The 27,583-nt window shown below is 31.1% G+C and overlaps 2 protein-coding genes across 6 annotated transcripts; one reads left to right on the forward strand and one right to left on the reverse strand.

Moving 5' to 3' along the window:
* Positions 1-4,584: 4,584 nt before the first annotated feature.
* On the reverse strand, positions 4,585-15,723 carry LOC130900585 (eukaryotic translation initiation factor 5-like). 4 transcript variants are annotated; one of them, XM_057811300.1, is made up of 9 exons: positions 15,471-15,723; positions 12,260-12,399; positions 7,608-7,698; positions 7,155-7,398; positions 6,612-6,816; positions 6,100-6,403; positions 5,750-6,037; positions 5,480-5,689; positions 4,585-5,250 (listed from the first exon to the last, which is right to left on the reverse strand). In XM_057811300.1, exons 4-9 carry the CDS (start codon positions 7,231-7,233, stop codon positions 4,996-4,998), a joined length of 1,341 nt encoding a protein of 446 aa, XP_057667283.1. In that variant the 5' UTR covers positions 7,234-7,398; positions 7,608-7,698; positions 12,260-12,399; positions 15,471-15,723; the 3' UTR covers positions 4,585-4,995. The 4 variants fall into 4 exon arrangements, with proteins under 4 accessions (XP_057667283.1, XP_057667292.1, XP_057667267.1 ...); XM_057811309.1 differs by lacking the exon at positions 12,260-12,399 and having other exon boundaries at positions 15,471-15,691; XM_057811284.1 differs by lacking the exons at positions 12,260-12,399; positions 15,471-15,723 and adding an exon at positions 8,786-9,027.
* Positions 15,724-16,376: 653 nt separating this feature from the next.
* LOC130892856 (pre-mRNA-splicing factor CWC22 homolog) lies at positions 16,377-26,822 on the forward strand. Of its 2 annotated transcripts, XM_057798541.1 has the most exons (5): positions 16,392-18,314; positions 18,379-18,439; positions 22,678-22,719; positions 26,393-26,506; positions 26,632-26,822. In XM_057798541.1, exons 1-4 carry the CDS (start codon positions 16,608-16,610, stop codon positions 26,461-26,463), a joined length of 1,881 nt encoding a protein of 626 aa, XP_057654524.1. In that variant the 5' UTR covers positions 16,392-16,607; the 3' UTR covers positions 26,464-26,506; positions 26,632-26,822. The 2 variants fall into 2 exon arrangements, with proteins under 2 accessions (XP_057654518.1, XP_057654524.1); XM_057798535.1 differs by lacking the exons at positions 26,393-26,506; positions 26,632-26,822 and adding an exon at positions 23,505-24,405 and having other exon boundaries at positions 16,377-18,314.
* The last annotated feature ends 761 nt before the right edge of the window (positions 26,823-27,583 follow it).

The raw sequence follows: 27,583 nt of genomic DNA on the forward strand, positions 1-27,583 counted from the left end.
GATTGTTCACCAGTAACAATTTTCTCCTTTATTATGTGAATACACAAACTTGTTACTCTAAGTCTTAAACCATTGCATAGTCCTTATAATACATCTAAATTACTCAACTTTATTAACGCATTTTTTTTCAATCGTGTGCTGGCAAGTCTGAAATGTAAACACTATTGAGAAATTCTGTTGTAAATTCAACTGCTCCTTCAGGTTGATCTTTCATTGAGTCATGGATAAAGTAGATTTTATACTCTCCTAGAAGTTGGGCAACTATATCACCAATCACTAATTTTTTAACATAATTGTTAAGAGGCGTGAGTATTGCTCTGTCTTTCATCCCCTTATAATTTATATTGGCTAAGCAGTTACCAATTAATTATTAAATTGATGCTTGAAATGGTATGCTGTGGTGATTCAATTTCTTTCATAGTATTTAGGGACAGCTTTGTCTAATTTTAGTAACTAATCAGCAAATTATGAACGCGCATATTTTCTTCTAATTTTTAAAAATCTTGAAAACGGAACCTAACTCTACCGTTTTCTTGTTATTTTACTTCCAATTATTCTATTTTCATTGCAATAAAAAAAGTTTATGCTTAAGTCTATTATTGAAAACCTGAATAAACGACATTTTCTAAAAATAAATTCTAGCTAGGTATAAGATTAAGCATCTTTGAAAATGGCGTAATTATCTTCTGAAGTTATTGAAATTGATGTAACTAATGAGAAGTCCTAAACAAACATTAAAATGAAATTAGTATGATTAATACAATCCGTCTTTTCAATGATTTCATGTATCTAGGTAATTTCCTAATCATTGTGGATATTGTAATTTAGAAGATTATTATTAATGAAAAAGGCACCTTCTCACTTTTTCAAATGCATTAAAAAACTTGTTTTTGATTGAATGCTTTTTAGTATCTGAACAAATATTAAAAAGTTTCTTAGAATCGTCTAATGTTTCTATAATACAGGAAATGTCCATTCTCCTATGTATGCAGTAGATGAGCGAGAAAAATCAATTTTGTACCTGATTAAGAACACAAGCCTTAGCCAGGGTTATGGGAAGAAATCAATAACCATTCGAAATAACTTTAAAAATGTGGATGCCTATACTTTTTCAATAGATTAAAGACGCTGCCTAACGATTGTTAGAATTTTAGCCATCTGCCGCCGATATTTTGAACATCTTATATCAGTTTCAAATTCATTTATATATATATATATATATATATATATATATATATATATATAATTATTTATTACATATTCATGTTTCAATATTAAATTTGAAATATTCAGCTTTAATCTCTAATTATTTTGAGGTGAATTGTGTTTATTTTTCAATAACAAGAATAAGACGACCACTAATTCCCCAAAACTGGTTTGAAAAGAATAAAATATTAGTATCACAGGCACTAGAGACATCTGTGGATTTCTCTTTCTACTAAACAATGTATTGGCCAAACCCCATTATTAACATGATTCTAAGGAGTCTCTAATCCAGCTGTCGAAATGAAAGAATCAAAAGTTTCTATTCACAAAATCTATCAGTTTCTAAAGAGTGACTTTTATTTAGAATAAATTTGAAATACGAAATAATCATCCTTCATAATAAAAAAATAACACAAGTATACTCAATTACTTAGAGTTAAAAAAAAGATCAACAAAAGTCGTACCGTCCGATTAGCTTTCTCGCTTTTTCATTAAAATTATTAAGAAAGCCGTATAACAATACCTCAGAAGCTCGGTTCTCGCAAGAAAGCCACTTCACACAAAACAATTCGCTTATCAAAAAAGCAAGTCCACTATATTGTCTAGCTAAGATATTGCTCTAGTAGCCTTCATCAACATAGAACGTACTTTTGACATCAATTCATCAAAATGGCGTTAGAAAAACGGTAGATGGAAATCCCTATTTTCAACTGGACCGAAGTGATGCTACAATAGTGTAAAGTAACTGCGGAAATGAAAGGAAACACTTTCGTTATAACTACATTGACGGGCTGTCCGTAAAGCGGAGTCCTATCACCCCTACTGTGGTCTTTGGTACTGGAGAAAATTATTACTTAGCATAATATCTTCTAGAATGCAACCGGCCCTAAACACAATTAAAAACTGGGGTGATGAAGAGCAACGCTCGATCATCTCCAATAAAACACTATAGTCCCATTTACAAGGAAAAGAAAGGCAAATTACGCGCATCTATCCTTAATGGAACTCAACTGATACTTTCCAATGAAGTAACATATCTAGGAATCATCCTGGATAAAATACTTACTTGGGACAACAATTTAGACTTCTCAAAAGCCACAGACCCATGATCACACACGCATCGCTTATTTGGTACTCGGAAACTGAACAACCAACAACTCTATGAAAACTTAACAAAATTCAAAGACTTATCTACCTTGGTATCATAGGGTACATGACAACCTGTCCCACCACAGCCTTAGAAGCGCTGCGAAACCTACCTCCCATTTACCGTATAGTGAAAAAAGAGACAGGATAATACAGATAAACACATTGAAATCAGGAAATCTAACAGGTCACCTGAGAATTCAAGAATTAATAAAGCTAGAAAGCAGTGACAAATAAATGGACATAGGCATCCCATTCGAAGTGGTCATTATCGATTCCTAGCAAGGCATCAATAACGATCAAAATTTATATCTATATCAACATGAGAATCACTCACCATTTTCAGGTATAGTTGCTATCAATAAAAAAATGTGATCAGCAGTGTTCAGGTAAAAACCTCACTAGAAAGCACTATTGAAGGTCTGAAAGCTATTGAGTGCACGTTTAAGTGCAAACAAATTCTAAAAGCACTAGCTAACAAAAACAAAGTAACCTTAATGTGGTTAACAAGTCATCAAAGTATACCAGGCAATTAGGAAGCAGACATATTGGCCAAAAAGGGGGCAACGTCTCTATACTTCTCATCTCAATGGCTCAAGAATCAGATGGAGTCTCACTGGAGAAACACTCCAGTCCCAGGAAACTACATCAAACTTAAGATAGGCATGGCAGATGACAAAAAAATACAGATTTTGCGAGCAAGCATAGACGAATGTCCTGTTCATTTCATCAAAAGGCTTAAGTACCTCGAAGGAGTAGTATTAATACCTTAAGAACTAGAACACAAAAATCTCAGAAAATTGCCTCATTCAAGAGGAGTCTACGTACTGTAGAAGCATAAGAATGAGATGTAGCGTCTTGTACAAAATATATTCTATGTATAGGTCAGAGTGGCTGAAAAGCCAAAATGACAACCCAAACAATTTAATTATAAAAATGGGTGCTTTAGTTTTGTAAAAATTTATTTAAATCTGGCTTATACCTTGTTGTATGTAGGTGACTCCTGACATTACTATTAATTGTATTATTCATACTTGCATTTGAACATCGTCAACTTTCCATTTACATCAAAACTGATTATTCTCAATTGTGACGTCATGACTTAGTTTAATCCACATTCCTCTTCAGTCTCACAAGTGAGGCTTAACTGATTTTTTACCAGCAATCTGCACAAGCTTTCTGGTAAAGTGAGGTTGAGGACGTTGTCAGATTTTGTCATCAAAATTAGCAATTAAGTACACAATACTAAATTATTGCAAACAGTCATTGAGGTAAATAATTCTAACTAATATTTAGAATGTCCTTTCTTTCGCTGCGAGTAACAGACGGTCGGATCACCAATGATAATGGTGAATTTTATGTGGTTATTGAGAATATTAATTCAAATTACGGGTTCCTTTTATTCACTAAGCAGTGACGTCATTATCTGAGTATGATACATAACAGTCTCAGCTTACTTGAAAGTAAATTGTAAGCAGCTATTATCTACCATGAAGGTCTTCTCTAATTTGCGAGGTTCTAGACTTGTCAAAGACTAATCCGATGCTGAGAAAATTGTGATTGTGAATTTAGGTACTTTTCCCTTACTTTTTAAGGGTTTCGATATTAGATCATAAATTTTTTTCATGTGAAACTATGGAGCCGCAAGTTGCTGACACATGTTATAATCTATCGTGCGTTTAACTTATTGGAATATTCGATTTCTTCAAAATTTCCAACTGATCAACAAAACATTCTGTAAATATATCGATCTGGTGAATTAACAATATTTGAAGTTTGTCGATGTCCGCTACAGATTAAAAAAACCAGTCTTGGACTGCAGAATCTGCGTTATTTCCTATATATTTTGTATCTAAGGTATGGGATATGTTTAGGACATGATGTGTTAAATAATGTCACGTTTTTGATAATATTTTATTGACATTAAAACAGTAAAATTTAAATAGTATATAAACAACCCAAAATATCTCATTTTTAAATTCCTCGTAATTTTAGAGGCAATCAAAAAATAGTTAGTCGGGTTAGCAAACTATTCATATGTACCAATCCAAGTAGATAATAAATCTATGAACAAATATGTACGACAGTCATTTCAAAAACCCATAGTCCATTGGAGCAGTTCACAACTGGTTCATTTCATAACATTGAAAAAGATTTGGATATGAGAAAATGCTATTTAATATATATTATATTATATATTGCAATATGATAAATAGTAAATAAAAGTATGCATGAATCAACCACAATATATAATTAAAAAATCAATGCTTGAATAAAAAAAAGTAGACATATAATTATATTGACACCCTCATAATAAGCGCCTTTAAAAACATAACAGACTTGCAAGTTTCGTTATCAGATTGTGATTATAAAATAAAACAGAAAAAAATAATTATTTGTCATCATTATACTCACATGCTTAAAAATGCAACTTGTGTAACTTGAATAAAAATTAATAAAGACCAGAATTTAGACAATATTTCAAAACATGCCTTTCCACTCAATGTAAATATATAAAGTGAACACAAATAAAATGATGACAAATATTTCAATTCCCTGTAATATATAAACTTCAACAGGTTTCATAAACAACAAAAAATGCAAGTTTGATGTGTTTATACATTCAACTAATAAGAAAAATATTTAAATGGCATCAATGTCCACATCATCCTGTCCATCATCTTCGGCCGGTTTAGGTGCTGCTTTCTGTTGAGGTGTAACTTTCAGTTGGATTTGTGCTCTGTCGTTATATTCAATTTCCACTTCATCATCATCGTATTCACTTTCATCCTCATTTTCTGAATCTTCAGATTCAGCTTCCTTCAACCATTTTATGAATGGTGCTGCCTTATCATGAATTTCTTGGCTAACATCTTTAGCTACGTATTTTTTAGATACCTATAAAAAATATTTTATCAGATATCATGAATTATGAAAAATAGAATACTTATATGCCTCTTACATGAATTTCCATTATATAGATATTACAAATTTAACAAGCTCTCGAGAAGAAATAGAAGAGAAATTAAAATATAAGTCAAAAAGATCATAAAACTGAAAATACTACAATAAGACAAAACAAAAAAAAACTTTCAAAGAAATAGAAATAGGATAAACTCAGAATTACCTTTTCTGACCATTCGATAATGCATTCTTCTCCAAGAATGTCCATATCATACAATACTTTCAACAAACCTGGAACTTTATTCATCAGTTTATCTCTATGCAAAGCAATGACTTGTTCCAATCCGCCAATAAGATATTTCTGTGCCTTCTTATCATTCAACATAAAACGCAAGAATAGCGTGCGGTATTTTTTAGCTTGTGCCAGAATATTCTGTAGAAGTAGAAGAACAAATTAATGATAATATGTGCAAATCGAATATATTAAAGTTACCTGATCAAAAAGTAGTTCTGCTAGAATAAGAGGAGCTTTGGTTTTAATCTCCAGGCGTTCAGCTTCATTCAAAACTTCCTTTTGAGTCTGCACATTTTCCAAAAGACCAGAATCCCGCTTTGCTTTTACCAAATTATATAAAATGTCCATTCTTTCTTTTTCGGATTTTTCAAGATCATCACTAATGGTCATATTTTTAGCACCATCAGTAAGATCCTGCATTCTAGCTCTTACAGCTTCCTCAGTTACATCCACTGCCCATTCTGTTTGGTCATCATCACTGCCATCCTATTAATAAATATTTTATTACTTTATCACAAAGTGAAATATTAAATTTTAAAGGAGCTTACATTGTTATCAATACTGTTTTCTACAGCAGATGATTCAAGTGTTGTATCTCCTTGATCTTCTTGATCGCCATTTGATTCTCCATTACGTTTGCTGCGCTTAGAACGTTTTCCTTCAGTCAGAGATGAGCCCTGGCTAGCGGGATTCGAATTTGGTGGGTTTTTTAATATAAATGTCATTAGTTTATGATTGGATTCTAATACACCATGGTAACCACAAGCCTTACATCCCTGGGAAATTGTATTTCTTTTTAAAGATACTAACAAATCAGTTTCAGGATTGTCACACTCTGGACATAACACAAATCTAAAATGGTAAAATAATTCCTCTATAAAAAATATTTTTCAAAATTTAACTAAAATAAATCATACACTTGAAAATAGTTTTATCAAATTTCATAATTGGCAATGTTATTTGTAATGAATAGTTGACTTTATATGGAGTATTTCATTTGTTTACTTTTATCTGTGATGAAATAATTTTGCGCAATGTTTAATTGACATATAATACTTACTTGCGTATAAATCCATCCAAAAGATCTTGAAGTTTGGAAGCATCATGAGATCCATTTACGATGAAGCGTTCATTTTTGAAGTCAAATTGAGTTTGGGCGCCCAATTCGCAGCCAAAGTATTTAGTTGGGTAGGTTGGAGGTCTACCTAGTGCTTTAGCAACCTCAGCCATATTGACAATGACGGTTTTTATACCATTTCCTTTGCCTATTATAATAATTATAATTTGTTATTTAGTCACACAATTAATAACATGCAAATAACAAAACCAAATTAATAATTTAGGGCAAATGTCTAATTTATGTTTCAACATCCTGTAATTGATTTAAATTAAAACTGAAAAACTGATTTTTGTAAATTTTGACAATCATTCAAAAGATCATAGTTAACGCAGTCACTTGAAAGTGACTGAGAGATTTATAATTTTTTCGTTAAAAAATGTAACTTAGACCTGACAGTGTTTATAGTACCAATTGCTAAATGTCTCAATATCACTAACATTTAGTTCAATACTTCAAAAGACATAGATGAAAACCATGTATTACCTTCAACTTTGGCCATGATTCGTGGCATTTTATAGCGATAGAAGACATCGCTGACATTTCTATTAACGTTGACACTCATTGTGGAAGTTGCACAGGAGCGGTAGGATTGTAAGAAATATGATGTTGGTTATTTATTTGGATGATCTTCGATATTGGATTAATATTACGTGAAATCTCAGTAGCCAGTCACGTTTCTCTAAATGGTTGAAGTTTTCGATGCCTATTGGATGAAAATTTTGTAGTCCTAAAATGAAAGAAAAAATTTTTTCAAAATACTGTACAATTTAGTCACGAAAATGAACGGTAAAGATATTTTTTTTGTTATTTTGAAATAAATTATAACACAAAATTGATAAAATAATTCACTACTATAAAACAGATGTAATATGAAAAATTTTACTGATCTAGTACTATAATAAATACTTTGCCTAAGATATACATCTTTCGACTCACCTATAACAGTTAGGCTCACGTCGCTGCGAAGTCATACACCTCGCTTGCTCGGGCCCAAAATTCCCAACTATGCTTTTTGCTAATAATGTCTCTGAAAAGAAAAATAAATATTCAGCTAATAAAAAATACGATCTATCAGCATAATTTGTTTTTAATAGTTAAAAAAAATATCAGATTTCTCTTTTCTAAAAAATACAAGGCGGGCAATATCACCATAAATGTAATCATGATTTTCAACATATAAAACAAAACTAAATATTTTCATGAATAAAAAAAATATATGTGAAGATACAAATTACCTTTAATAGTTGTTCCTTTTAAAATTATCACTCTTTTAACACGAAAATTTGGGGCACTGACAATTTCAGTAGGGTTTTAATGTGTTTTGATATTCTTGATAATAAAATTGCCAGGAAGTGACAGATGTGAATAGTAAAATTTTATAAATATGATTTATGTCAAATCAGGTGTACCAATCAATGATCATTTTTAAATTAATATTCCTAAACAACTTTGTTATCTTAGATTCATGTATACCTGAGCTAATATCTACACTTTGGAAAATTTGGACTTTTTCACACATGTAGAATGGATGTAACAAAAAATAATCATAATTCAGCTTTGATTGATAAATTATACAGTTCAATACAATGTATTACTCATAGCTTTGAAATGTCCTCGTACATAAGTCAGCTTTTTCAGGTGTAAAGTACTGAATCATTGTAAACTAATTTTATGAATTCAGAATAAATACCTTGTTGAGTTGTCCACTGTGTTTAATATGATGCAAATTCATATTTGAACATTTGCTTACATGAGAAAGAAAAAAAATATCAATAATAAAGAACATGTTACCAATAGATATTTAATCGTTAAATATTTATATATCAAAAGCAATGCTAGTAATTCAGTCCTTTTAATAAAAAAAAATATTAAAAAGATATACGTATTTGTGAAAATTATCATTTTACTTGAATGGTATTATTGAAATTCGCAATTAATTTAGAATGTGTACTTAACAATAACAGTAAATACCGATTATCATTCTATGTAAAAATATCAAGTCAAGTCATACATGTTCGGAACGTTATAGATTAAAATTTTCGTTAGACTGCATATATGTTTAAATTTTTCTTTTTCAAAATGAAAATTCATAATTAACAAACTGTTTTACATACTGTAGCAAACATTCCTGTGTAAAGTGGACACCATGAGCACTGAGGAGGCCTGGTGCCCCTTCAACACCACTATCACTAGCACGGTTATGTTGAGGGTCTCTCGTCGCGCTGTTCTACCTCGACGACTACGGGTCGCGATAATTCATCATCCACGTACACCTACAACGCTACCTCAACGACGCGTTGACGGCGTCGTAGTAGATAAAGCGTCGACTCTTTCAAAATACAGAGGCGTAACTGCGAATAGTCGCTGTGATATTTTCACGAGTTGAGTAGGAAGTAGGAAAAGGTTGAGGTTGAAATATAGATAGCTGATATGAAATAAACATACAATCATACTTGATTTTTAAATTTTAAATATTAAATTCACATCAAATCATTTTTTTTTTCAAATTTCTCTATGTCGAAAAGTGAAAATCAACATTTCAAAGATTTTTAATATTGGAAGTGTAGAAAAAATGTTCAGATTGGAAGTAATTGCATTTATTAACGTATGAAATGAATGTACATTTTTACTGAGGAGTGTGTGTTGATAAATTTATTCTAATTTGAAGTTATATATGCCATCTAAGCCATCAACGTTTTGTCGGTCATTTTCGAATATCAAATTGGAATACCAAAATTTGTATTCCCAATACTGGCATCTAAAGTAACGAAATCTCTAATATATTAAACATAAATTTATTCTGTCGAAAACAAGAAAATGTTTATGTGTTAATAGAATTATTTACGATTAACACAACCCCTAATATTGTAAACAATCATAGAAGCCTTGAAGTGGTAGAGTATGGATTCTGCTTATTTCAAGGATTATGGGGAACAACTTCGGCCCTTTTTTACCGAGTTGTGTTATTCATAGGTTTATTCATATTTATGTATATTTTTTTATATTATTTTATTTTGTGCAGTGAAATTATTTAGAGATACTCTTTCTTTTTACTGTGCCTGATGCAAAAATATTAAACATTGACTGTTACACGAAAATAGAGATATGTTTATAGGCTTTTAAGTCTGTTAATATATTTTGCAAGACAGGTAAGAACATATTTTTCAGTAGTTCTTTAAGCCGTTTGCTTGAATCCGATTTTTCAGTACTTAAATCATGTTACTGTGTTTAGAATATAAATTTTATCTGGCAGTATGTAATGGAAGATCTATGATGGTTTAACGTTGCTTTACGAATAGAAGGAATTAAACAGAAAAAACCAAAAGTATCCAGTACCTTTTGGACACATTAGACATATATATAACCAATATATGCTCATAATTGTAGTGAATATCCTAATATAAAAAATTCTTGGAACGCCGCTGAATACTAGTCATATTTTCTAAAATCGATAAGGTCGCGCAAGACCTCCTATTGCAAGTCCTGATTTTCGATCGATCGGTTGAACCGCAGCAGGAATCAAGAAAAATAATTGTTGCCGCTATGGCAAGAGATAGTTTTATAAAGAGAATATATGATTTGATAATAAATTTACCGCTGTTTTACGTTTTTTACAAAGAAAATAAAAAGTGAATTAACCAAAATTGCAGGACTTGTTCATTCCGTTACAAAAAACTTGTGATATATTTGACTCTTAAAAAAACTCTCTTCCTTCCTTTTCTCTCTTACTCTTCCTTTGTTTTCACCTATATATCTTCATTTTTTTGACGCTTCTTCTAGACCTTCCTCTTTATTTCTTCATTGGATGATATAGAGGGTGACTCATGAATAATGTCGGTTATGTTCACTTTTTTTATTAAATTCGAAGTATAGCTCATCATATTCTATGTTTTTATGGTTTTAATCCAACGTTCAGCAACTTTTTTTGAGACCTTGGTGAAACCCTCTTCGATCTTATTCGGCGCAATATGTGGTTTAGAATTGTCTTGTTGTAGAGTACCCGCTTTCGGCTTACTAAACTTGGATATTTCTCCAGTAAAAATAATACATTCTCATCAGCCGTCCACTATATTTTACGGCATTGATGGCTCATCCATCTAAATTATATTAAACCTTCATAGTTCCACCAGACACACAACAAGACTTCTCGTTCATGTCGACCTCTCTTTGCCAGTGGTTCTGTTCTCTGTCTAACCAGTGATTTTTCATGTTGAGGTTGTTTAGATAAATCCATATTTCATTGCAAGAAACAAAGCATCTAATAACACGACCATCTTGAGGCATGGCAAGGAGCTGTTTACTCTCCTCTACTGGACATTTTGCTTTGATATCGGTTAATTCGTGTGGCACTATTCGACAACTGTCATATATCTTACCCAATGATTTTAAGTGACGATGTGTGGTATCTTTAGAAATCCAAGCGAGCCCTTGTAACCTCAATATCTCACGCAGGTGGACGACCTGAGCGCGAACGATCTTCAAACGTCAAATCGCCAGTATTAAAATGTATTAACAATAGTTATTATAGAAACGTACTGCGTCTTCATTAAGCAAAGAGAATGATTAAAAGAAATAGGCTGTACATCACACATTGTCCTTTCTATTTGTAAGTCCGCAAAACTTGTTGTAAGCCAATTATTGATTAGGCTGTAAAAGGAATCTACATACTGATAAAAAAAATTAATAACGAAATTTTTACTACTTCCTCTATGCCCACAGTTACTCAAAATAATTCTTAAATAAGGAACAGAGCACAAAGACTGCCAATTTCAATGGAACAGGAAAAATACTAATAGAAATGATAGAACTAGTAGTGAAAATTATCTAAAGCTGTGTGTGTGTGTGATCCACGAAAACCTGATTCACTAATCTGTATAACTTTTGCTTCAAAAGTACAGTCATATTATTGAGAAATCTAATGTTGATGAGAAATAGAGGAGATACTATTGAACACCATCTCAGAGAGTTATATAAAATACAGTTTTGACTCTAATTATAAGCTTATTATCACCAATGGACAAGTAAAAAATGACCAGCTAGGTACTGTAGTAGTAGACATGATGTTACTGGGCGCAACAACAATGTTGAAGACAAATACAGAAAAAGTAATAAGTATACTGATATTGCTATTAAGATAGGGCAGATTTGGCATATACAGAGGGTGGAGGTAGTGCCAATCATCTTATGATATTGAACACACTATTTACTATGACTACACCAGCACTCATATTTACATAATGTACCATTTCTCTCTGAATACGACAAATTTTTTATTAAAATATGTGCCAGACAGTGTAATTATGAGTATATGTAAATGTAATAGTAGTTAACAGTATATTCAGTATTAATATCACCAATGGGTCCCACAATTCTAACTTAATTGTATCATATTGGACAGATCTCATCTGCAGACTGGCCTTGTCAAAAAACCAACAAAACAAAAAATATAAAATGATTAAAATAGAAAATAAATATAATATGGTCTTGCTTGTACCAGCAGTGCTTGTGTTAGTGTCAACAGTGTTCTTGATGGTAAGTAATAAACTGTACAGCATGTGTAAAAATCAATATACATATAGAATACTCACTTTGATGTTTTACTAAAGTCATATAAAATATTAGCGCCCTTATGGACGGTAACTCTCAAATACTCAAAAACCGCTTTTTAAAGGTGTCTTAGTAATTACTTCACTAATATTTCAACTTTTCTACTGGAGTAGACTCTAATCTGAAACGAAATATTAAATTTATTTCAATATCAGTGCTTATGAAGATTCAATTTCAAATTTATATTTTAGTGATAATAAAAGTCACTTTTAAAATTAGTATATGGTAATTACAAGTAGAGCCAAATTCAATAAACTTATTATTCTAGTTATAATATTTTTTTAATAGGACTAGCAATATCTATCTCTATCACAAATTGAAAAATTCATTTATTTTTAAATTAGCATTAAAATAAACAATCATTCAAATTGATATGGAAGAAAAAATTGCCAACTCTACTTGCTCAAACTTAAACCTTTTTCAGTTTTGTTTTTTTTTTAAATTAATAAAACATCTAGAAATAGAAATAATTGTTTATGTTAAAATTCTTTGTAATAAAATTCTGCAAAGATGTACATTCTTTTGGATAAACTGTAAATTGACATTCAACTTCAAGACTAAAAAATTCATAAAGAGCAGATACATCTTAAGAGTGTATGTCAAAGACCTTTGAAAGCATAGAAATAGTAAAATTGTGGAATATTTTAGTATTCTCTACTTGGAGGATTGTATTAATGATATGTATGTATGTGTAAATATGTATTGTTTACGAGTACTGATCTACAAGTCTCGTGATCTTTTGAATTTCCTACCTCGGCAGCACTGCATCCTGCGCCTGTTGACAGTTTACTAAATTCTGTTGTGACTATACAGGCACAGATGATGTAAAGCATTCTGAACACCTTACTGAAGTCTATGTACCAGAAAAAATTGAAAATATTCAGTCTAGTGATAGGAGATATAATTGTAAAAAAATGGCTTGGATATTAAAGTTTGTTGCCACACAAAATGTGCTTGGACATAATTAACCACAAATGCATTTCAGTTTTTATGTCATGTCGTAAGCGTGGATTTATCACAACATACCAGGGACCACAAAGAAAATGTGCACGTGGTATAAAAAAAGGTTAGAACAATCAACAAGGAAAATGTTGCCAACTTCTTACATCGTTTCAATCAAGATTTGAAAAAACTACCATGTGACTAAGAAAAAAGTTTCCAAGGTAAAGATCATGAATTTAGCAATGGATGTCTCTCTCATCTATTCTTTTATTGGGATGTATCCCGTTTCAAAACCTGAAGAAATTACTAGACACAGTAAGTATACAAAACAATGAAATCATCTCACAAATAACTATTTTGATGATTTCAATAAATATTTTTTGGAAAAGAAAAAAATTGAGTGAAAGTTGCTATATGACATTATTCTTTATCAAAAACCTGTGTTTCATTCAAAAAGTGACAGGTTTATTATTATTATTGTAGTACTTAATTAATTTTATTCAAGAAATTCAAATACATATTTTTTCACCAAATTTCATTTATTGATTAATTGAATTGGAAAACTTGTATATCGTTTTATTAAGAGTAAAAGTGAAGCTTTACTGATGAATATATATTAATGCTATTTTCAAATTTAAGTACTCAAATTTTTTTATTTTATAAATATCAGTTAGAATCTTTTGAGATAATTTTTTTGCAGAAAATAATTTGACTGGCTGAAACGGCTAGTATGTGAAGAGCTGCATTTACCAGATTTAAAAAATGTATCAAAATTACTGATTTATACTTTGTTCACATTTATGAGGACATTAATCAATCTTATTTTTAATAACAATGTCAGGGGAAGTAAAAATACTATTATTGATGATGCCAATATTTTTTCTCTTTATAAAATTAACAACAATAAAAATCTAGTTATAGAAGATATATAGAAGTCTGAAGATCATCATCTTCTATGACCTGTTTTTTCTTCTTGGAGTAGCACTTCTTTTTTTTGGGACTACTAAAATTGTGTTGTAACATATTATTTGTAATACCAATAAGGACGGTCAACAATGGATCAAGATTTTTAATTATGATTGTTGAAGTATTACTTTTCTAATTGCGCTGGTCTCCAAAAAATTTGATATTAAGAAATAAGGTATAGGATGCTAATTGCACTCCCTCATAATATAACAGGAATGTTGAAAACCTACAAGTAGAGAATCATTTTCAAATACAACGAAACTATAAAATTTTAAGTGTCCAACTTTACTTAGGTTATTTGAAAAAAATATTCAATATTTGCTAAGTTCGTAATAAAAATGATTCCTGTGGGGTTGTTACAAAACATACCACAATGTACTCTTCAATATATATTGGGAGCTTTCGAATGTTTATATCATATATCATCATTTGGGACTAAAATATATATAAATATAGATGAATTGTAAAGAAGTCTTTGCCAGCTATATTATGAGTAGTTTTTTATTGGAAACGTGGTAAAGAAACACCAAAGTGGACTAACTTCAATATATTTTCCAAGCTTTCCAACACTTATGTATTCATCATCTGGGACTAAAATTATGGTTAAATACAATATAAGAAATAAGTATAAATGTGTAACAATAATAAAATTAATTATTGTACGTAAAATTAAAATTTTATTATTATTATATTTATATTATTTATATATATATATATATATATATATATATATATATATCTAAATTCTTGATTTTATGTCTGTTTCAAAATTAGTTTAGTTTAATAATTTTTGGAAGATAAAATTTGACGTTTCGACTTTTCTTCAAGTCTTTATCAAAATATGATATTGACACTGACAATTTGTACATTAATATTAATAAATGGATTACCTACATCATGAATATCAAAACAAGAATAAAATCACAATAGAAAATGTTCTAATAAGAAAAATTAATTTTTCCTTAGTCCTTATAATTACTGCTACATATTTAAGATGTTAGGGCTAAGGAAAAATTAATTTTTATATTAGAATATTTTATATATATATATATATATATATATATATATATATATATATATATATATATATATATATATACATATATGTATAATTATCATTTGGAAAATAATGACGTAGAGGAATCTATTTTCTATGAAAGTTATAGAGATTGATTAGCCATTTCGAGTTGTGGGGTTATAATAATCGTAATCAAGTTAGTCTATAGGGACCTTATTTACTTGATGACAATTGAATTGAGGTACATATGTGGTGATGGCACTTACCACGTTTTTGTAGCATCCAGTTACAGTTCAATCACTTTTATAGAAAAAAATCAAAAGATCAAATCATCAAAAAAGAAATTAAAATAAAAATGTTTCAAAAGTAACAACTGTTAAAAATAATTCAGTAAAAATATTGAAATAGTTACTGATAGTGTAATAAATCACTTATCTCTTCACGTCCTCTCGTAGAGTTTTGTGTCAACGTCATGTAGTAGTGCTCTGTTCTTGTATTTTATGCTGTACTTCATAGAATAATATATTCAGCATCTATTCTGTTCTGTCCTTGAGAAACTATGTATAAAGCAAATGGACAGTAAATTTGAACTACAGATGTAGGTGATCTGTGGTTGCATAAGTCTGAAGTTAAAAAGTTATTCGAGAATAATTTAATGAATAACAAACTATATTGGTGTTATTATAATTGTTCCAATTTATTATATTATGTAATTATACAGTATAATGTAGAGTATTAACCTGTATAAATACTTATAAAAAGTATTCTCTTGGTATTTTCAGTCTTCCAATCTAGTGCAGTGGGATACACAGAACGAAAGTATACCATTAAGTAACTGTCTCGGTCTGAAAGACCATGGTTAATCTTAAAAATAACATTGGTATGTCCAAGAGAGTAGTGAGCATATCATATTTCACTCTCTTCCAATACTACAATTTCACTCACATGTCACTTTCTCTATCTTCAATATTAACTAAAGTATACAGAATAGTATAAAACTTTTGAATTATTCAGAATATGACAGCCATTATTCCAACAATCATTCTTATGATATTATGAAATACTACTAGCTAACTAGGTTAGCTATTGCCTCAAATCATTCTATACTTATACTCTTATACGCTACAACGACACTTTTAGTGCAAAGCCAGTGTAGCAGGTAAAACAAACCTACTCCCATTACGCTTTTTTTCTGTACATGTGTAGCGTAAAAGAACGAAAATCAAAATATGGCGTAAATTGATGTTTTAAATGTGAGATGGTGTGGTAAGTGACTGAACGAATCGATTGACAAATTGGATGAAAAGTTGTTGAAATTTGAATTATTAGACATTTCGTTGTAAATAAAGTAGTATCCTTCTATTAACTTATAGATAGTAGTAAATGTGCTATTTGTTAGAAACATGAAATCCAATGATACTGAATCAAATGAACAGTCGTCAGAAAAAAGTACTAAGAAAAAGATAATTGATGAAGAGATATCGTTGAATAATGAAATGAAAGCAGTGCCATTGAGCGAGGATGAAACAATTAACCCTAATGGCTCTTCTGTGGAGCAAAAACCTGTAGAATATAACACAAATGTACAAAGTGCCACTGAGCAAGCGGAGACAGATAAATTACAATATTCGACTTGTGACGTAGAAGATGAGGATGATGATGTTCCTGGTGATTTTTTTGATGACTTCTTAAAAGATGATTTCATGGCAGCATTAGATGTTATAGATGATGATGATGATGATGTTGAAAATGATGGGGTGTTTACAAATCATAATATAAATTCAAGTCATAATGATACGGAGGTATCTACTCTCAAAATACAGGATGATGAAAAGAAAGAAAGAATTGTAAATACAAAATATAAAGAATCAGAACGAAAAGGTAGAAGTACGAAATCAAATCCACACAGAAGAAGCTCAAATGACATTGGTATTCATAGAGATCCAAAAAAGACTAGAAGGGATATTGAACTAGATAAAGCAAGGTGTGAAAAAAATAAAGAAATGAAGAGAATATCAGAAAAACTCAAATTAGTTGAAACAGGTATGGTGCCTCCTGGGATGGAAATGGAGACAGATATTGAACTAATACAAAAACAAAGGGTCTTAGAGAAAAGGGATATTGATTTACCTAAGGGCCTCTCTTCAAAGAAAAAAAGTAATTCTCTTAAAAGTGGTTTCACCAAGGAAAGCCTCAGGTATAGATCCAAAAGTCCAAAGAGATCCCATAGAACTATGTCCAACTCTAGAAGTCCTTTGGGTACATCTAAAAGGTTAATACATAGACTTAGAAGCCCTTTAATACATAATCCTACAAGAGATAGGAATAAATCTCCATTGAACATACATGATCGACATGCATCTCCTTTGAAGTCGCGTAATAGACGAGATTCCCCGCGAAAATCACGAGATCATCGTGGATCTCCATTGAGGTCACAAGATAGACGTCGAAGTTCTCGAGAATTACGCGCTAGACGACATTCTCCTATGAGTTCACGAGACAGACATGAATCTCCCAAAAGATTACATAGGCTTGATTCACCACTAAGATCTCGTGATAGGCGTGAGTCTTCTAAAGAAAGAAGAATTTCACGAAACCATGATGGCAAAAGATCTCAAGAGCGATCTAGAAGTCATAGCCATGATAGAAGACCCAGAACATCTAGATCATCAAAAAGAAAAAGAGAAGAACAAAAGTCATTTTTACAGGAAATCGCTGAGAAATTAAGGAACCCACGTCCCTTTGAATCACAACCAATTCCAGCATATATACATCCTACTGGCACTCAAGTTGCATCATCTCTATCTGTTCCTACACCAGTACCAGCACCTTTACTGAGCACACAGTATCCTCTACAGACACAGAGTTACAATCGGGGCTTCTTTATAGGAAATCCACAGGCAAATATTTTACCAACACAATCTGCTCATTATCAAGTGGGCTTACTGGAACAAATTCAAAATCCAATACACCAACAAACTGTACATCAATCAGATTATGGTACATCTATGCCATTTAATTTAAGCTATTCACAGATTCAGAACAATTTAGGACTGCATGCAATGGTTCAACTTCAAAGTGACTTCAAGGCAAATGATAACTTAAATAAAGTAAGAGAATGGTTAATTATATAGTAACAGTATTATTATTATTAAAACCTTGTCCTTGTTTCAGTTTTGCGAAAGTAAAAAAATCACATTGGCTGATTTCTTGTCCATTACTGCTAATCCAGAAGGTAATCTATTGCTATCACAAATATTTGTAGTTGCAGTTGTTCAAATTCACTAATCAAATATCAAACTAATTACCAGAGCAATCTGATAGTATTGATTCTCATATGTAATCAATTGAAATAAGTAAGGAGTGTGAATGCAAATTCTTAAAAGTTTTAGTTTCATTATTATTATTTCATTATTTCAAGTGTTTTCTATTTTTTCAATGTTTTCTTCTTAATGTATACTTCATGTTAGTATGCATGAATGTATGCTTGATCCACTCAGTTTCTTAGGACTGGTTCTATTAGTTTTTTCCTCACTCTATTATCATTTTAGGATATCTTCCAGCTCTATTTTCGGTAAGTCTTCCTGCTCTATTCATAAATAATTTTCACATAAACTGAAAATCACATGTGATAGTTTGCAATATTGAGACATATATACAATGAAAAAGCTATCAATGTGAAAAAAATTTATGAATAATTCAAATAAAATCGGTTTTATATTGAAACTTGAAAATAGAAATATTTTGTATGAGTGGATGTATACAAGTCATTTCAATGACTAAGGATGACTATTAACTATGTTATGGTATACGTTTCAATTTACTTTTTATTAACAAAAAACGGTGATCCTTAAACTGTTCAATTGACCTACAGAAGTGAACAAAAATGTATTTATTTGAAATTTTCTTACAAAAACATTTTAAGTTTCAGAGAAACATGTCTAGAGTGAAATGCATTATTTTGTGAAGGGCAGTCATCAATAAGTTAACTGTGGAAGTCATTGAAAAGATCTTTATTACTTTCTGATGTTCATCTAGTAAATATACAATTTATCCAAAGATCACAAAAAATATATATAAAGTGCCCTATAATTATAAGCTTTAATTTCTAGAGCTGAGAGTTTGTCCAAAATAAGGGTTTCCACTTATTGTCCAAATTTTTATTTGAAGGGTTTAACATGTTTTTTAAAATATCTACCAAACGGTTTTGATAACCAAATTGATAGAGTGATTCCAGGACATTAATATGATTTTGGTACTTGAAGGGTAAGGGTTATTACATCTAATTTCTCCTCAGTTTTCAATCTGTTTTATCTAGTATGTAACCTGAAAGTCTCCAACAGGAGACTCTTCATCTAGATAGTAGTATCCAGCATCAGATTTTTTTTCATGTAAAAAGCAAACACTTGATTGCCCTCGAGTAGTTCAAGTGGTGCCTGCCGTGTGAAGATGCCTGTCGATATTGAACTTGAACTTCTGTATGTATATATAGATTTGGGGTCTCGTATACACTGCAACCCAAAGGATCTGTTGGGTCTCCCTTTCTTGCTATGAGAGAATGTGGATAGAGGTATTGTCCTCTGTGCAACAAAATCTGCACGCCGCAATATCTGCGTCTTCAGGTGTTTATTGAAGCGACAGTGCCTCGATAGAACTCCTGTTAGTATTAATTGATCTTACTTACGTTGATACATTCAGCAGATCTACGTCCCTTTGAATCACAACCAATTCCAGCATATATACATCCTACTGGCACTTAAGTTGCATCATCTCTATCTGTTCCTACACCAGTACCGGCACCTTTACTGAGCACACAGTATCCTCTACAGACACAGAGTTACAATCGGGACTTCTTTATAGGAACTCCCCAGGCAAATATTTTACCAACACAATCTGCTCATTATCATGTGGGCTTACTTGAACAAATTCAAAATCCAATACATCAACCAGATTTTGGTACATCTATGCCATTTAATTTCAGCCATTCACAGATTCAGAGCAGTTTAGGACTCCAAACAATGGTTCAACCTCAAAGTGCCACGATAGAACTCCTGTTAGTATTAATTGATTGGTCTTACTTACGTTGATACATTCAGCAGATCTATTCTGGTTATAGTTTCGCAGAAGAGTCTTTGTCTGTTTCAGCCCCTGTAGGTTGCATCAATAATTTTTTTCTATTGTTCTGTAGCTAATACCACAGAAGGGTTCGGTTCCCATGAAGAACTTGTCTGCCCCCAGTGTGTCCCGGAATCCATTGTAGGGTAATTTTATTTTTCTTGCTTAGCTTGTTCAATTTTTTTAGGCAATCCCAAACGTATTTGGATTTTATGATATTGGAGGTTAGAGCTCTAATGGCTGCTTGACTATCGGACAGGATGATGATCTCCTGTTTGTGATAGTTCTTCTCTAGATTGAACTGAACACATTTTGTAATTCTACTTGAAAAATGCTTGGTACGTTGCCCAAACTTTGAAAGTGTTTGGTTCTGGCCCCGTACACTCCTATTCCAGTTCCATCTGCTGTTGAACTTCTGTATGATGTAGTGTTCGGGAAAGAAAGAAGTCCCGATAAATTGACTTTCTGGGCGTTTGTAGGCGAATTTGGTGTTCATGAGCCTCGTATGCCTGTCGAGTAGGTCTTGTAAATACTGCTCTAGGTGGGATTATGTTTGACAGCTCGGAAGAGCCTCTGCCGTGGTAGTATCGGTAAAACAGAGTTGGTCAGCGACCTTTCTTCTATGCTTTAAGTCGTCCAAGTTTCTGGTCGCCTATGATTCGAATTGCTCTATTCTCTATTGAGTCGAGCTGAGTGAACAATTAATATTAACGAAAAATGGTTGAAAAGCTTGAACGACCTTAATTTATTAATGACTATGAAATGTGTTTATTAATTTGAATCAAAAATTAATATTGACTGTATATTTAAAGAAGGTAACAAGTACAAAACAGTTATATAATAAAAATACAAATATAGGACAAGGAAACTTATCTGGAAATGGCTAGCTGTAGCTATGTTGTAGCTCATGAGGATTAAACAGCAGTAATCTACCATTGATTTTGTTATGTTATTTTTTTGACGTGGTTCAGCAATTGCAGATTTCAAAAAAATATGAAAAGGAATACAGATGAAGTACAATTAAGGAAAGAAGGAATAGATAGAATAGATGTGGGTAAGAAGGAGCACACGCTCTAGCGCATACAAAAACTGAATTTATATTTTTAAATTATAACCAGACAGAAATCTGTTAAATTCTATTCGTTCTATTTTAAATAACAGAATTTGATTCATTCTATGATTGACATAAAATATCACTTTTGTAAGCATTGCCTAAGGAAAACAAAATAAGAATAGATAAAAAGATGTGTTGGAAAAACTTAGCAACGATTGTGAAACAATAATTTTTGTTATGGTTGCACCTTTGAGTAGATTCCAATCAGCGCTACCAGTTTTTTTGCCAAGTGGGGATTTTGGAACATTTTGGATTTTTTCTTCAAAAGCGGGACATAGTAAAAAAACGGATATAATCAAAAATTTTGAAATATTTATCTCTTTATTTGAATTAAAATTATGTTTCCTTGATAATAGATAGCAAAAGTAGCCATAGAAAATGTAATTTAATAAAAATATAATAATTTAAATCAGATATATCCTATCGTTAAAAAGTTGAGTCTTATTCGTTTTTACAATAAAAAAAATATTCATGATATTTCTGTGAAGATCTATTTCTCTTTAATAAAGATGAAGAACTCTTTACAGGATAGCTGTAGATTAAATTGGATGAGTAATTCAGCTTTCATTAAATTTACATAGCATTTATTTCTGACATCCGACCTTTTCAAATTCATCTTGTTCAGGAAAGCAGTTTGATGTTGGGATACTTAATCTGAAAGACACTAGTTAAAACATATTCCTGGTATCATTTTTTGGAAACTGTGCCATTTCTGTGCGGTGGTTGTACAAGTTAAATTCGTCATATAAGTTATCTTCTGAAATATTGCCTGTCAATTTTATGAAAGATACAACATTTTCAATCAATTAAGTTTAGAAAAATATTTTCATTTGAAAAATTATAACGTTTGTCTATATATTGTTGGCAATGTTTAACGGTGTGGTACATTAAAGTAATTTCTGTGGCTAGAATTTTGTACATAATATCATAGAAAGAGAAGCTGTCGCACGTACCGGTTGCGGGACACACCCCTCTCTCCTGCGCTCTTATCTTCATTACGCGCCGGGCGGGCGGCTTGTACACACTTTTCAGTGATATCCGCCGACGCTTTCTCATCACGCTGAATGCACGGTCTAGTTATCCCCGAAAAGCGGGACTGAGCCTGTCCCGCGCGGGATATTTAATTTAAATTGATTTAAAAATCGGGAAGTCTGGCAACGCTGATTCCAATTGAACTATCCAATATTTAAGTTATCTACCATGTTCAGTAGATTCTCCTGAAATAAATTTGTTTTTTTTTGTAGTCTATCTACCGGGCTCAGAACAGATGAGGCACAAAAACGATGGTAAGTTTCTCATTTACTTTTATCCAATTTATATATCAATAAAACGTCTGGAGAATTTATATCTTTTTATTATTCTATAATCTCCCTTATATATTCTTCAAAAAGTGAAGTTCTTGAGAAGTTGTAAGTCGTTTTTAAATAATTTTCCACGCAAAATCCGGCTTTAGAATTGATCAATTGTGTCGAGGTTTTATTTATTTCTAATATAAAAGTTCAAATATACCATATTTATTATGATTATATATCTGCAATAATTTTTTATGCAATATTGCTTTAATCGACAAATCATCAATTTTTCATCGATCCTGATCTAAGTAAATTGATCTTAGATTGACCTTACCTTATGTATTTGAATACTTCGACATTGGCAGTTCAATCTTTAGTGTCCTTGTTCCATACTTTAATTCAACGACCTCAAAAGATATTGAATATAAATATCACAGGAAAGTGTCCAATAGTAACATGTCTGCATTGAGGGAAATAGTGCAACACATTCATTTAAGTAATATCTCCTAATTTCAAATTAGCTTAGCAGTAATTCTGTGATTTTCAATATTTTAAATATAATTTTAATTCTGTACTCAAAAGTGACAGAAGAACGAAAGTTTTCATTACATAATCTCGATTATCTCAAATTTCTGACTTTATGAGACAATTTTTATTCTCAATTTGGAGTCCACGCAAAAAATTACTTCGGAAACGACCGATGACTTTCCAAGAACAAAGCAATGTTGAACTGTGTTATTTTTTATTATCACATTATTCATAATAAATCTGGCTTGCAGTCATTATACGTTGCCAACACGCTATTACATATCTGGAAAATAATAAAAAGCGTTTTACTGGGCCGTTGATACTACGCAAGGACGACAATATATCGAACTCGCAGCAAGAAAAATTCAAATCCCCCTTATTAAAATCTTGGGACCTAAAGCTACCGTTTACAGAGATTCCTAATACTACTGAACACAAGATCAAGTTATCTGCTTACATTGATACTCTTCTTCGAAATCAGGGCCTTTTGAACGAGGTGGTAGTGATCGATGATGAAATGGAGTCGAATAGTGAATTTTCAAAGTCATCTTCTGTCCCTCCTTCTGCTCCAATAATTTCCTTAGTTAACGACAATACTCGGAAATCAGCAAGAGATGATGAAAATATTTCAGAGCAAACTGATATAACAAGGTGTTTAGTTTGTGAAAAACGTAGTAAAATTGTAACTAAATCAATTGGTGTGCAATGCGGTAATAATTTAAAGTTTTCCATCGGTACTCAAGTTCGAGAAGAAGCGTTTGCTCCTACAATTCCGAAAATTCAATCTCTAGCTTCATTAACACCTGCTCAATTATTAGCTGGATCAGTTGCAGGACCATCTAAAATTCATGACGTAGACGATTACAATAAGAACTTCAGAAAGAAGAGCAGACCATTTGATTATGCAAACCATACGATTTCTCCCCAACAGGCTCCCCCACCCCCAAGAAATATTTTCAATAGACCTACAGGATCGGACATTATCAATAAATATAATTATTATTAAGGATTCTGTTTTTGTGTTCACGATACCATCTTTGTTCAACGCGTTTCCTTGTTTGTTAGAATTAATTTTATTTCACCTCACATCCAAGTATATTGTACAATTTAGTGTACTATGGAAAATATTTAAATACAATTTAATTTTATGTATTATGTCTTTTATTTAATCCAGTAACGAACAAAAAAAGACATGATCAAAAAAGACCAAAACATTGAATTAGATAAACAAAAAAAATACTTTTTAAAAAATTCAAGGATCCTATTATGATTGTAATTATATTTTTACTGATTTTTGGCTTAAAGTTTCATGTTACGAATAAACACTAGCTCATTTTTTCTACCTTCAGCATTTTCTAATGTATTGTATTTATATTATCTTCATTCATATTTTTATTCTTTCGTCTCATTTTTCGCCTGGTTAATATAATAAAAAATGTTATTTATTCTTCTCCAATCTAATTTCTAAAGTTGTGTTATCCGTTCATGTGTTTCCACAATTTCCTTTCTAATTGTAATTTTTACCAATTCCATCGTTATATTCGATCTGTTATGTTCATCATTTGTATTTTGGTCCATTAATTCTTTAAATATTTCCACCTCTGTATTGTTTTCAAAGACCATAATTTTAGTTACTACTGTTTGCAAAGGAAAGTAGAGACTTTCTAGGGAATCTGAAAGAAGCAGTAAGTTGTGTAAACAGGCACAACTTGGACTATTATTTTAGTAAATTAATCACACGTAGTCAAACTAGATAACCTTTTAATGCATGAAGAGGTATTGGTGGTAACTATGTTTTGGAACCATATTATGTAAACTTCATTTAAATATTGAGATCTTTTAGGCAGTCACTAACTAAAGCAGATTTCATTTCCACCATAATCTATTAATTCAAGGTGATCAGTTTCCTGAAAGATGAAATTGAAGACATAGGCTAATGTGTTGGCCGCCCAATTCACCAGAATTTCATACAACCAGGAAACTATCGAATGAAAAACAAAAATTTAAAACTATAACTTCTAGGTTAAGGCAAAATTTGTTCTGTATCATAAGATCCTTAATTATTATTGATGGAATCCCTTAGGGTTCAGTAGGAAACACCAAAGTGGACTAACTTCAATATATTTTCCTTTAAATTCATAGAATTCAAAGTTCAATATTCAATATGACGTTGATAGAAATATTTCTATCTAAATTTTTACAAGCTTTAATAATATCAAAAATCACCGGCAATCTTAATTAATTATTTCCCAGACGATGAATACATAAGTATTCGAAAGCTTTGAGAAAATATATTGAAGTTAGTCCACTTTGGGTTTCCTTGTCACGTTCTCAATAAAAAACTACTCATAATATAGCTGGCAAAGACTTCTTTACAATTTATATATATATATATATATATATATATATATATATATATATATATATATATATATATATATATATATATATATATATATATCATGAAATTCGAATAGATGTAAATAGATATTATGTTTTTTATGCAATATTTCCATGAATATCTGTCATGATTCTGATCGGCTTTAACAGATTAGTGATTTTCTTATATCCGATTTCTGATATGGCTTTGTGTCAACTACCAGGAAAGTATTCGGGCATGCGCATTGTTTCTTTGTGATATTTACACAATGCTGGAAATAACTGAGTTACATGAAAGTATCAAATTTACTTGTGTGTAACTAACACTTTTCTTCTTACATCCCTATAATATATGTAGATAATATTTTAAGTAGAGGAACGGACGTAAGACGGTGAATCGAATATTGTTTTAAATTTTGCATTGCAAATGGATAGATCGTGTTTCGAAGCATTAAAAATATATAAAACTTCAGAATGAACCGTATTTGTGGCAAACAACTAACGCATCCTTTTTTTGTTCCTGAAATTCAAATTACCATTAATTTCTCGTTTTCAGTCCGTAGAAAACACTCGTGGTGAGTACTGAAGTCATTTCCTGAATATGCTTGTACAAATGTTTCCATTAATGGATTATTGTTGTGATAAATATTTTGGGGCGTATTTTATAGCGATATAAAAAATAGAATAATGCATAGGATCTGTTTTATTAAATGAATTTTTTATAAGTTTATTGTTTAAAAATTTCAACTATTTTTTTTAGGCAATTCCACTTTTAGCTTCCTATGTTTTGATTGGATTGTTATCGCCTCTTTTCACTGTATTATCAACTAATAATTATTCAGTATTTTTTAATACGGTGTTATGTAAATGATAGGTAAGTGAATCAGAACTCGTGTTTGCTATCTAAAACTGGGAAGTGACATTAATTAAATTATGAGAGAATATATGGCGATGAAGGAACTTGGCTCAATTCCCAGACTTCTTGTTTAATATTTTCAGGTTTTAAGTGATGGTTATGTTCCTTATCAAGAAGAAAATAGGTCATATAATATGGGACCCCGTATGAATCAATGACTTATAAAACAGCAATGGTACAGTCTACATAAAAGAATAGGTGATAATTTTATCTAATTTATATAAAAGAAGTTTTATTTTTGTATTTTTTAATAAAAAATTATTAATAGCTTGCATTTTGTTTTCTTGATTTTTCTCACTTTTTCACTGAAACTAATTCGAAACAATTCAAGTGAAAATGATAAATCGGTAATTATACATAATCAACACTGAATTTGGTAACTATGATAAATTATTTCATATTTATCAAATTCACCGATTAGTTTATAAAATCCCAATTCGTAATGGTAAAAGGGATAAATATCATGACTTTTGGCAGTGTTCGTGATATTTTTGATTTGAATCGGATTTTTTAAGATATTTTCAAATTTAAAGTTATTTATTAACCGGTAAATTTGATAAATATGGAATAATTTATATTTACCAAATTGAGTGGTGATTTAATATAATCACCGAATTCGTTACTTTTACTGTAACAACAACACTGATTCGGAATCAAGTTAACAAAATAATACGTGATTCTAAATGCTTATTCTAGGATGTTTGAAAATTAAAATACGTATGTCTACAATATTTTCGGTATTTTGCAATTTTATTCAAAGGCGACCTTGTTTACTGAACGTATAATTCTTTCAAATACACTGCAACATGATGTAAAGACAAGTCTTTGCATCGTGCACCGCAAGGCGGAACCAAGACAACTGACTCACGAAAGGAAATCGAGTCATATTTTGATTAGACGATAGTATATACAACAGAGTTGGAGGTCTGACTATAATAGGGACTAAGGGACGTAATAGATCCTTAGGGTCGCATATGACACCTAAATAATTAGTAGCGTTGCGGTGCTTTCATCCATAAATCCCTGTATAGGAAA

This window comes from Diorhabda carinulata, chromosome 1, assembly GCF_026250575.1.
Source record: "Diorhabda carinulata isolate Delta chromosome 1, icDioCari1.1, whole genome shotgun sequence".
NCBI lineage: Eukaryota > Metazoa > Arthropoda > Insecta > Coleoptera > Chrysomelidae > Diorhabda > Diorhabda carinulata.

Excerpts from the sequence above, each read along its gene's own strand:
- LOC130900585 (XM_057811300.1), bottom strand. The coding sequence starts at position 7,233 with ATGAGTGTCAACGTTAATAGAAATGTCAGCGATGTCTTCTATCGCTAT. Across the intron at positions 6,817-7,154 it reads AATCATGGCCAAAGTTGAAG|GCAAAGGAAATGGTATAAAA; the intron begins GTAATACATGGT and ends TTATTATAATAG. Across the intron at positions 5,251-5,479 it reads TTATCGAATGGTCAGAAAAG|GTATCTAAAAAATACGTAGC; the intron begins GTAATTCTGAGT and ends TATTTTTTATAG.
- LOC130892856 (XM_057798535.1), top strand. The coding sequence starts at position 16,608 with ATGAAATCCAATGATACTGAATCAAATGAACAGTCGTCAGAAAAAAGT. Across the intron at positions 18,440-22,677 it reads CATTACTGCTAATCCAGAAG|TCTATCTACCGGGCTCAGAA; the intron begins GTAATCTATTGC and ends TTTTTTTTGTAG. Across the intron at positions 22,720-23,504 it reads GATGAGGCACAAAAACGATG|TCATTATACGTTGCCAACAC; the intron begins GTAAGTTTCTCA and ends TCTGGCTTGCAG.